Source organism: Gobio gobio, assembly GCF_949357685.1.
Source record: "Gobio gobio genome assembly, chromosome: 22".
NCBI lineage: Eukaryota > Metazoa > Chordata > Actinopteri > Cypriniformes > Gobionidae > Gobio > Gobio gobio.
Window position 1 is genome coordinate 38,569,708 of NC_137118.1, and position 12,674 is coordinate 38,582,381.

Genomic DNA, 12,674 nt, shown 5'->3' on the forward strand with positions numbered 1-12,674 from the left:
GATATATTTACTTTAGTAAAAGTAGAAGTACCACAATGACAACCCTACTTAAGTAAAAAGTACCTGATTTTAAATATACTTTAAGTATTAAAAGTAAAAGTACTTGCATAATTTATTCTCTTAATGTATATATTCTAATAAATAAAATAAAAACATTATGGTCTGTGGCATTTTAACTAAGTTAGTTTTGGGTTAATGTAAATGTGCTTACCATCTGTTGCCCAGTTTACATTCTGACTTACAATTCTGGTTATCAGGGAGATCTGCAGAGTTAAATGTCATTATTCTGAAGCAATATTCTCACTATAGTGTTCAGTGAACAGCTCTGACATATTTAAATCTGCATATTTGTGATATTTTTACCTTTTATAAAGGACATTTTTTGCCCTAATCTTATTAAATATAGGATATGCTCTTAAATTAATTCTTAAATATTCTTAAATTTTATCAATAGCTTACATTAAATTAGAATATGACAATAAAGGGTTTCCAATTAAATGAAATAATTTACACTGAAAAATTACAACTTAATTAAATGATGTTATGAGATTGTTTAAAAAAAACTTTTGAATACAAATAAGAAATGTTGGAAAATGTTTTAACATGAAACTAAACTGCCAGTAGGTGGCGGCAGGTATTAATGAGTGAATCATTGAGTCGATTCGTTCAAACGGCTGATTTATGAACAGGTCATTAAATCTTTGATTCAACCCATTCATTCAAAACACTGAATCATTCAGTAACGCTCCGTTGCTGCTTTGTTTGGAACTATTTTCGCTGCTGAAATAGAACAAAAACAGTCAATATATTGCATCTAAAATGCAAGTAACTTTTTGTTAATTAATTGTTTATGGAACAGTAAGTGTCATATGAAATCAGTGTCATGATGGCATTCAGGAAAACAGCACTCTTGGTCGTGTGATGTTTTTAACTGTATTATATGTTTTAAAAATAAAAACTCCGCATTTTGAATCATTACTGCAGTATGTGACTGAGTTTCTCTCTGTGAGCGGCGCTGATTTGTTTCCATTTCTCCTCATGAGGCTGCGTCAGTTCATTACAAGAGGACAAGTGTTAATGTCGAGCCCTGAAACTGATCAGAAAATGTAACGAAACAGAAATGTAGTAGAGTAGAAAGTATAATAATTGCTGCAAAATGTAACGAAGTAAAAGTAAAAAGTATGCACTATTGATTCTACTGAAGTAAAGTACAGATACGTGAAAAATGTACTTAAAGGTCGGGTAGGTAAGAATGATCTAAAACACTTTTGTCCAAATTTGTTTAAACTTTCTTTATATGTCAATACATAATTCAAATGTAAGTACTCTGAAAAAGAGAGTATAAAAATCGAGTGACTCTTTAGACTTTTTAATCTGCAATAAACACCGTTCATCATTTTCGTTCGGGCCGAAACAAGTGATTGGCTTGGGCGAGTGTCACTCTCTCTCGCTACCATGGCTACCACCGCTTTTGCTCCAGGATCTGCCCACATGCGCGCACCCCAGTGTTGCCAAGTCGGGCTACTTGAAACACTGTTGCCGCGGGCTGTTTTTCATCTCCGCGGGTTGAAGCGACCCCAATTATGTGATATTTTGCCCCGGGATTTGCGAATTTTAGCAGGCAGTCCTACCAAAAAGGCACATATTTTACCCCCCAAATGCGGAGAAGCACAGAAACACGATTGGGCTTGTTTTGGGCTAGTTTTGAGTAGCAATTGGGCAGATTTTGTTGTGAAAACCTGGCAACCCTGGCGCACCCGTTTGAGTTCAAGAGGCTGTATTTCTGCTGGACAGGTAATCTTTCATTTTGATTATTTGATTCATTTTTTTGGTTTATGTTTTCATGAAGCATGTATCACTAGCACACGTAGCTGCCTAATATAGCTAACATAACATTACTTAGCATAAAGTTACAATGTTATACACTTAGCGAGCCATTAGTAGAGATGATAAATACTCAATATGCTTAGCTCAAGTTGATCGCTGTCGTGTTGAATTTCGCTAAATGTAACTTTAGATAACAAAATGCATGTGTAAAAGCTAGTACACCGCATCCAGGAACTTTTTTTAGAACTAAGTCAGCTTTAGCTACTACCCTCTGTCTAAACTATTTTACATGTTCACCGGGAACTTTACCTGCGCGTTTATTTCCGCGGTTTGTTTTTATATACTCTACCAATGTTTAGTACCTGATGCTTTTATCCTGTATCTGTGTGTGTCGTAGACGTGTTGTGTGTGTATTTTAAACTTTACCACTATCGGTATTCTAGCTTGATAGTGAGTACTAAAAGACATCTTATTTGTTTATATTCATAATGATAAAGTTAGATTTTTTATTACATGTGATTCTGACATGATGTCACTACATGCACTTCTTCTCCGCTCGTCTCAGGTAAATAATGCGTCTTTCAGCTGACGGTCGACGTGGCGCGTTCATGTGTTTTGGGGGCGTGGCTTTGGAAAGAGCCCAGAAGGGAGAAGGTGGAGTGAATGGAAATAATGAGCTGTCTTTAAAACAGTCGTGAGAGGTCTACAGACACTCAATTTTCATACTTTCTTTTTCAGAGTACTTACATTTTAATTATGTATTGATATATAAAGAAAGTTTAAACAAATTTGGAAAAAAAGTTTTATAACCAAATCCTACCTACCCTACCTTTAAGTAAAGTAACAAAGTATTTGTACTTCATTACATTCCACCACTGCATACACATAACTCATCAAATTTCTATAATTCACAACCGTTAAGGGATTGTTAGGCTGCATAAATAAAGTCAACTGGAATTGCATTTTTGCCAGAACACTTCCCATAACACCCGATGTACTTGTTACATCACAATAAGAATAGCATCTACGCTAATATTAGGCTCTCTGTTTATCCCGAGATTACCGTATCTCAGCCGTATCCAGTCCATTTCCAGATTAGATGGTGGACCTGCACCTAGACACGACCACAACGCAGCCCTGAAGGTCAGCAGAGATCCTGTCAACTAGACAATCCCCTGTGAAAGCCTCGTCGGCACGACAGCCATCGGCATAGATCCTCAGCAAAGACAACAAGAACCAGATACGTCCTCTGCACAGACCTATGACCAGCTTCATCTCCATACTGGCGTGATGAACCCGATCTTCAAGCAAAAGGAACTGGATGAAATATATGAATGCTATCGATCAACAATCTGCAGCCTGAATCATAACACCATGTTCGTTTGTTGGCCAGAGAAGAACTGCAGAAGGGCAGAACTGCTTTATAGATGAAATTAACTAATTTAATAATTGATGATCTTTACAACAGAACTGAATCAACACTGAACTCACTTCAGCTGAACAATGACACTATTTTCTTTAGAACTGCTGTACAACCGAAACATCACAGAATCATTTTCCTGTTATCACAGTTAAGCTGCTTTGAAACAATCTGCATTGTATAAAGGGCTATATAAATAAAAGGTGAATTTGCTTGACTTGAGAATGTGATCAATAAAGATACAACACATGGCACCAAGGCCATGGTCACACATGTGAAAGGATGACTTTTATCCAAGCTTCTGACAGAGATTCAAAGCAAACCATTAGAGGTAAGGATGGTACTAGGTACAGTTTGAATTGAAAGGCGACTTCTTCCAAACACTTGCATGCATATGTGCTCAAATGAACTTCTTGGTTTAACCATTCAAGCCCTAAATGCCTTTTTAGAGTTGTTGTTTTTTTTGAGTGACACACACAAAAGTAAAGACTCCTACATTTTTTTTGAAAAAATCATTACATTTGGACATTCTTATGCTGAGGAACTGCTGATAAAAGACAAAAAAAGGGTGCTCAAGGGAAATGTTACTTATCTTTCTTATTTGACATGCAATAACTGAGGAAGGAAAGGAAGGAGGAGGACCATTCTTTTTTGTGGTGATAGCACAAAGTAATCAAAAGTTTCAGCATTTGGAACCAAGGTAGCCTTCTTGATAAGCCCTTGACACCCGGAAGGCTTTTTTAAAAGGTGTTCCTCCGTGAGGAATATCTTGTGATCGACGCAATGGATTGTGTTGATTTTAAACTCATTTCAGTCGGGAGCATCCACTGAGGTGCCATTTTTTAGGATCTGTGCAAGTTTCATGATGTTACGAGTTGCTGAGTTCTAAGCTTTAAAATTATACAGATTTTGTGTTATTCCATTCAGTCGTTGCTTGGGATGGGGGGGGGGGGTGTATACATTTCAGGTTTAAAGGGTTAAAATGTCAATTTTGGAAAGGTATTAATGTAAACGTTTATTTGGCTTCCCTAAAGTAAGCAGGATAAAAATAAACAATCATACAACAAAAATCTAGATATAAAGATAAACTAAAAAGAAACCAATTAGTCATTTTTCAGTTGTCAGCATCCAATCAGTATATATTTTAAGTTTCAAATAATCTTGCCATGAAGAATACAGCAATTCTTTCAGTAAATTCAAATGTTTGTTTTTTCAAATTCCTAAATGTTACCGTGAATACTTGATATTTCGAAAGATATCTGATAAAAAAGTTGCTTTATAGAATTATCATTTATAGTTTGTTTTACATTTATTCAATTGCTTTTAATTTCTTTGTTCTTAAAGGAAGACTCCACTATTTCTGAAAATAGGCTCATTTTCCAACTCCCCTAGAGTTAAACAGTTGAGTTTTCGAATCCATTCAGCCAATCTCCAGGTCTGGCGGTAGCACTTTTAGCATAGATATTTTTCCTATTTAAAACTTGACTCTTCTGTAGTTTCATTGTGTACTAAGACCGACGGAAAATGAAAAGTTGTGATTTTCTAGGCCGATATGGCTAGGAACTATTCTCTCATTCCTGCGTAATAATCAAGGAACTTTGCTGCTGTACCATGGGTGCAACGGCGCAATATCATCACGCAGCGCCTGAAAATAGGCTAACTTCCGTCAACATAACCATGACAACCTGCTTGCACAGGGAGCATATTTTAGGCGCTGTGTAATATCATTACGCCGCTGCACCCATGGTACGGCACAAAGTTTCTTGATTATTACGCAGGAATGAGAGAATAGTTCCTAGCCATATCGGCCTAGAAAATCACTTTTCCTTTTCCGTCGGTCTTAGTACACAATGTAACTACAGAAGAGTCAAGTTTTAAATAGGAAAAATATTGAAACTCTTTGGTCATTTTTGAGCGAGATGCTAACGGTCTAATCAGATTCAATGATCTATGTTAAACTATGCTAAAAGTGCTACCGCCAGACCCGGAAATAGGCCGAATGCATTCGAAAACGGTAAAACTCAACTGTTTAACTCTAGGGGAGTTGGAAAATGAGCCTATATTTTTTTTGGAGTGTTCCTTTAAATGTATTATTGAGCATTTATTTTAGAAAAGCCTAAAAGACTGTTGCAGGATTAATTTGAAAATATTTTTCAAAATAAAAATAGTGTTCAGTAATATAAATGTGTTTCGCTTTGGTATCAAAACTATTATTGTGAATCACAATTTCAACAGCGTTGGTATTTGGTATTGTGACAACTGGAGGTGTGTGATGAGTGCTAAGGTGAGCACAGCTGGCATAGAGCTCTGCATTACCTGGCACAGCTAATAAACCAGCTCCTGTTTCCAAGCCTAGAATGTCAGTAGGTCTTTCAGCTGTATGAGAGCAGAGAAAAAGAAGATGAAATAAGGTAGTCAAGAAGAGCTGGACATCAACAGCAGTCAGTAAATGCTGAGCATCAGTGTAAATGAAGTAAGCACACAGACACTGACAAGCAGCTCAGCAGGGATGCTGAGGTAAGTGGTGGGATGTGATTCAAAGGACATAACGCACTGGAGTGTTTCATCTTAATAGGTGTCTCCTGCTGAGTCTGGAGACCAGCTTGACTACCTCAGATGTACAGAGTATTTTCTGACATATAGCGAAGGAGGCCAGGAATAGTATAGAAATAAAGAGAGAGACTGATGCTCTAACACGTACGGGGAAAAAAACAAGGATGTCACAGTTAGGGACTAGTCATATAGTAAATCTACAATATATTTGCCATGCGATTCCAATTCACTCAAATATATTGAGAGGAACATCAGATTAGGGCTGATAGTACACCTACCAGAAGATGGAGGAGCAGGTTCTGCAGCCTCCAGGCCGGGAATAAGACTCTCAGTAGCAGCAATCAGAGGTTCAACAGGTTCTGCAAACAGCAAAAACACTTTGGCTACAACACACTAATCCGGATACATTTGAAATCGCATCTTTTTCTCTATATTTTGGGCATCCGTCCACACCGAAATGTTTTCGTCCTGCGAAAAGCTTTCTGAAGACACTCTCCAAAGCATTGTAAGCATTTCAAACTAGGGATGGAACGGTATGAAAATGTCATATGATGTGCCCCAAATTATCACGATTATCAATATTATCACGGTTTTGTTCAAATGAGATGAAAGTGTTAAAAAAAGAACAGATACACACACTGAAAACAAGTTTTATATTTGAAAATCAACAAACAACAAATAAAACTTCTTGTTTTACTTCCATTCTATTCTTATTTCTAATTCTATTCTGTGGGATTTCCTTCCTTATAATGGCCGTCAATAGCAAAGCATTATCACAACGGACGTGCTCTCTCGTTTCATTCAAATGCAACTTGCGTCTCTGTTTTTGATTGTAATGAAAATGAAATCAGAGGACTTTACTTAGTGCTGGGCGGTATACCGGTTCATACCGAATACCGGTATTTATTTTTGTTATGATATGAATTTTGATTATACCGCAGAACACCGGTATATGTTGCTTATACAACATTTGGAACGCGCCGCAGTGCCACTGTTTGAGAGGGGTCCCATTTCACTGTTTCACTGTGTGTGTGAGAGAGCGAGTTGGCTCGCCCCTCCCTCGTGCAGTATAATTGGTTGACACCGCGTGATTGACAGGAACAGACGAATGAAGCTGATCAGACAGTTGAAACGAATGTGGTCTAACAGCGCTCGTCAATGTCAAAATGATTGAGATGGCCAATCAAATCAAAGTAGGCGGGGTTTACGTTCTCTTTTGGCTCGTGCACACTGCACAGTCTTCACACACAGACGAGCGCGTCAATCTATCGCTTAATGCCGTTGCTGAGAGAGATTCTATTCTTTCCGGTGAAATCACAAAACAAAATGCAAACGTGTCCATGGTCTCATTATACAATCATTGATGAACATCTTTGATTTTAATGAAGAAAAACTATATGAGAGCGGATTAGTACCCGGAACCTTAGACGCGGTTGACAAAAATTATTGGGACCATATTGGGACATTGGCGGCTTTTCTACAATGGAAGAGAGTGAAGGTGCGTCGTCTATAGTGCAAGGTGGAGAACCAGTAAGGGGTGGGATATTTTGCCAATAAAATTATTGTGCCAAAAGAACACCATAATACATTTAAGTTTGGTCTCTCTATATCATATCTGTGAGATTTCATACGTTTTACACATGCACAGGACAATGATTTTGGCATTTTCCGACATTTCAGTGAGTACAAAAAACTCTGGTGTGGACGGAGAGCGGTTTTCGATGAATCTGGACTGATGTAGATGTAGCCTTAAATATACTGATAACTGCATTCTGCAAAGTGTGCGAGCAAGCAAAGTTACCGTCAGCTAGCTTGGTGAAGTCTTTGTTGAGCAGGTCCTCAGCCGTGAGTTTGGAGAAATTGTCGTCACCGAAGGGATTCCAGGTAGGCTGGTCCGGGGGGCTTGTCAGGCTAGCAGCTGAGGCAGGAGCTTGTGGGACAGAAACGCTGCTTTGCTGGGCAGGCTGGTACACACTCTGCTGGGAGGACTGGGGAGAGTTGGAAGGGGTGGTGCTGGCTGACCTAGTTGTGCACAAACAATGAAAGAAGTGTTCATATATTAGTTTAAGTAGGTTCGAAGTTTCTTCTTGGTTATGTTGGCTCTATAATGGCAGTGTCACATTGCAATGGGCTTAAATCCAATATTTATAGGTTTGATTTCTCACTTTGACTTATTAAGGCTGGCTTCTGCTGTGGCCGCCTGCAGCTGCTGAGTGGACTGGCTGACCGGCACTCCGAACATTGCACTGTGGGTGACATCACTCTGGATGCGTCTATGCCCCGCCTTCTGGGCCGTCCTTGGGGACGAGGGAGGAGTCTGAGACAGGCCAGGGGCCAGAGGCTGACGAGATGAAGAAAACAAGAGGATAAAGCAACTAAGAACTCAAAATACAGAGAAATTTGAGTGTGACATGCAAATGAAATTTAAATGCGGTGAAGTGGCATGAATTAAAAACTAAAAAAGGTGATTGATCAAGCATTTGTGAACACAGATACATAATAAAAATATAAACAGATGACTTTTTCAATAGAAACTGTTCAGACAGGCAGTAAAAATATATTTTTGTAAACCCAATCCAAAATTACATCTCTTTGTGGTTTGATATGGTGAAATGGAAAATTTACACTCACATGTACCTTTAGAGCTATACTACCATTCAAAAGGATGGGGTTGGTAAGATTTTTTTATACTTTTATTCAACAAGGAAGCATTCAATTTATCAAAAGTGACCGTAAAGACATTTTTAATGGTAAAAAAGATTTCTATTTCAAATAAATGCTATTCTTTTGAACATATATTCTCCAAAGAATCCTGAAAAAAGTATAACTGTTTTCACAAAAATATATAAAGCAGCATGTTTTCAACTTTGATAATAATAACGAATGTTTCTTGAGCACCAACTCCGCATATTAGAATGATTTCTGAAGGATCATGTGACTGGAGAAATGGCTGCTGAAAACTCAGCTTTGCATCAACAGAATAATTCAATAACATATTCAGAAAACAGTTATTTTAAAATGTAATATTACTCTTTTTACTGTGTTTTTTAATCAAACAAATGTAGCCTTGGTGAGCATAAGAGACTTCTTTCAAAAACATTTTTAAAAAATCGTACAGACTTCGACATTTTGAATGAAAGTGTATATAGGGAATGTGGAAAATAGTGTATAAATAGTGCAGCAAATAGTGTTACTTTTGTCTCTCTTTGCCTCATGACACTGATACTAAAGTAATTTCTAAATCAAGTGATCTAATTACACAGGATATTTACTACACTGTCTGAACAAATGGATCGCATTTCATCATTTAACAAATAAATCAGATTTGAATGCAGTGTAAACGAAGCATACAAAACCATTCGCTTTTAACTTCATTTATTCAAAACGTATTGTCTGTCAGAGTCTTTTCAGACACTTTTCAGAGCAAATAAACCAAAACGAGCAAACATCCCTCACACAAACAATCAAAACCATCTACGCTGATCCAAAATAAACCCAAGGATGGATGGATGCAACACAATGGATGAGGCGGCGCCAGCACTTTGAAGCAGACGGGACAGAGCAGCATGCACAGGATGGAGGTGATTACCCTCTCCTCTGCGTTCTCTGGGCTGATCTGGGATTGAGGCGCTGGCTGTTGGACAGTGGGCGGCACTGCCGTAGGCTCTGCCTGTGCTGGAGGCGGGGCACCGGCCGCCTGAGTGGTAGCGGGCTGGACAGGCCCCGGCTGTTGCTGAGCCGCTGACGCCTGCTTACGACGGGCGCTCCGTGCAGGTGCGGTGGGCGGGGCAGGGCTGGATGGAGGAGGAGTGGCTACCACTTTCTGAGGCGCAGGGCTGCCAGCTGCTACTGGGACGCCCCCTCCTCCTACTGCAGCTGTGATGGGGATCGGCTGCACGGGCTGGCACACAGACAGGCACCAGACAACTATACCATGACTGCAAATGTGACCTTCACACGCCAGACTGTCAGTTTCCTTTAATACATGCAATCTACAGGCTGGAATAGTCATTGAAATGGATTAAACGATGTGATGCCAAAGAAAGACGTCATGTAAATCTCCCTGACTGCCTCTCATTTCTTTTCCAGACTTCACTACTTTCTACTGCTTCTGTAGGACTTCAAACCAATACACAGATTAGAAAACACATGTAATAAGATTGGCATCTCTGTCATTTCTAACAACCAATAGCGTGAGTTTGAAGCAGGGCTATATGTTTGTCCTACCAATGAAAGATGGAAATAATGTTCACAAAACCTTTTGGAAATCAGTAATTTTGCAGTCATATTTGGTGACATTAGATGCACAGAAATTCTTCTATGGAATTAAATGTAAAGTTAAAACAGAACAGCATTACATAGCTACTTTTCTGCCTTTTTACCTCAGTTCACTGTTAACCTGTTTTCTTGTTATTTGTAACAATTAAATACTCATTTGTAACTTACTACTCTAATAGATTATACAATTAAAAAGAGATGAGCATTGTGGGATTGGATTAGTGAGTTGAAATGCAGACAGAGTGAAGACACTCACTGTTTTCTGCTGAGGGGCTGGAGACGCCTGGGCTTTTTGAGACTGAAGCGCTGCAGCCGGCTGAGCCAAGTTCAGACTGACAGCTGGTAAACACACAGAGCACAATTGTGAGGAGTTAGTGGATATACTAACTCCACTAACTATATATTTTTATTAAGAGGCAAAATAAAAGAAACATATATTATATATATATATATACGCAAAGATATATTAAGAGAGAGAAAGAGAGGGAGAGAAAGACAGATATAATACAGTTATAACATATATAAAATGAACATTTACAATTATAAATATTTAAATTAATAGATTTAATATTCACATAAAATAATTTTAAATACTTATTATAAATAGTATATCATAATTGTGCACAAAACAAAAATATGATAAAATGTTAAATGAATAATGTTCCAAATAAAAAATAAACAACATTTTATTAAACATATCATAAACATTTATACAGCATTGCCCAAAGCATCACACTGCCTCCGCCGGCTTGCCGCCTTCCCATTGTGCATCCTGGTACCATGTGCTTCCCAGGTGAGCGGCGCACAAGCACCCGGCAATCCACGTGATGTAAAAGAAAACGTGATTCATCAGACGAGGCCACCTTCTTCCATTGCTCCGTTTACCTATTGGCTGGGCGACTCCGGCAGGCAAGTTGGCTCTCTTGCGTGGGGTCAGGGCAGCAGGCTGGATGGGCAGGATGCCTCCGAGTGCCTGAGACTGGGATTGTGCTGCTTTGGGCCGCTGGCGTGGGGTGATGGAAGTTTCAGTGGTGGGAATGGGGTCTGTAAGTCTACAGGACAAAAACAGAGACCATAAGTCTGGTCAAATTTACCGACCATAAAGCACTATGTAGCCTCTGGACCCGTACCTCGTCTTGGTCTGCGTTTGGCTCTTCTTTGCGGCTGCTTCGCTCGCTCTGATTGGCTCAGGAAGTTTAGCAGGAATGGGACAATTCTAGGGGGACATATTTCAAAATTAGTTTTGTTTTTAGGATTTCAGGCATTCCTTCAGGCTGACGCACACAAGGACGCAATCAAACAATTGATCCCAGAGGTAAAAGTGCTGACCCAACAACAGGCTGAGAATGACCCTGGAGGAGAGAAAGGAAAGAGACTAACCTTGACGTTTTGGACAGGGCAGTCCCGCCGGGCCAGTTTGAAAGCAAAGTAGGACACCTGATAAATGTCAGGCCTCTTATCAGGGTCTGGTTCCAGCATGTACCCTGATAAAAATCACCACCACAGAGAGAAGAAAAGAGGAGGGAGAGTGGGAGAAAGAGAGAGTGTCACAACGCGACAGACAGAAAAAAAGGGGAGAGTGGATGATCGGTATAAGCGTTCATAAATAGAACAAGTTGAAGGAATGGTTCATCCAAAAATTAGTCTTCATCATTTACTCACCCACAAGTTGTTCAAACCCATTCATACATCCATGAAACACAAAAGTAAAAAAAAAATCCATGCCAATCTTTTCCTTGTAATGAAAGTAAATGAGGATTAGGACTGTCAAGATCCTAAATGACTAAAAGTACACAAAACCACAAAAGTGATAGCTTTGTGTGAGAACAGACTGAAACTTAAAGGGATAGTTCACCCAAAATGTTTAATTCTGACATTTATTCATCCTCATGTTGTTCCAAACCTGAACATCTTTACTTTCTTATCTGGCTCCCATTGACTTCCATTGTGTGGACAAAAAATAAAATGGAAGTCAATGGGAATCGAAACTGTTAGGTTACCAACATTCTTTAAAATTTATTATTTTATGTTTAGCAGAAGAAAGCAAGTCATACAGCTTTGGAACAACATGAGTGTGAGTAAATGATAACAGAATTTTGGATGAACTGTTCCTGTATTTAACTTTTCTAAAATAGACCGTCATATAGACAACAAAAATACTGTGTAAACACCATTTCAAGCCAAACACCATTATTTTTTTGCAGCATGTCTCCTAAACAAACAACATTGACAACAATGTTGCCAGAAGGGAAGATATTTTGTGTATTTTGACTTACATTTTGCTCTGTCCTTCACACAAAGCCACTTTATAACTTAAGATTTTAAGTATGGTGGACGAGTCATTTTGACCACTTTTACATAAATGTTTTGTCATTTTGGACAGTTTTCTAATTCCATATCCTTTAATTAATGACTAGGATTTTTTTTCTCCAAATATTCCCCATTTGTGTTCCACAGAAGAAAGAAAGGACTTGAGGGTGAATAAATGATGACAAAAATGTCATTTTTTGCCTGAACTACCCCTTTCAAGTTAGACCCACAGCCATACTGAGCCAGTGGTGAGACAGAGAAACACCTTAGTCCCGTTTCCACCGAA

General features: G+C 38.8%; 1 protein-coding gene across 2 annotated transcripts in view; it reads right to left on the reverse strand.

Annotated features, from left to right (window-relative positions):
- Window positions 1-12,674, reverse strand: part of aak1b (AP2 associated kinase 1b) — a 67,180-nt gene that overhangs the window by 22,247 nt on the left and 32,259 nt on the right. For both annotated transcript variants that reach the window (XM_079804286.1, XM_079804287.1), the window contains exons 8-15: window positions 11,459-11,562; window positions 11,209-11,294; window positions 10,964-11,130; window positions 10,335-10,417; window positions 7,966-8,141; window positions 7,602-7,822; window positions 6,079-6,159; window positions 5,564-5,623 (exon numbers count right to left, since the gene is read on the reverse strand). In XM_079804286.1, coding sequence (XP_079660412.1) covers window positions 5,564-5,623; window positions 6,079-6,159; window positions 7,602-7,822; window positions 7,966-8,141; window positions 10,335-10,417; window positions 10,964-11,130; window positions 11,209-11,294; window positions 11,459-11,562 — 978 coding nt within the window. The remainder of the gene's footprint in view (window positions 1-5,563; window positions 5,624-6,078; window positions 6,160-7,601; window positions 7,823-7,965; window positions 8,142-10,334; window positions 10,418-10,963; window positions 11,131-11,208; window positions 11,295-11,458; window positions 11,563-12,674) is intronic.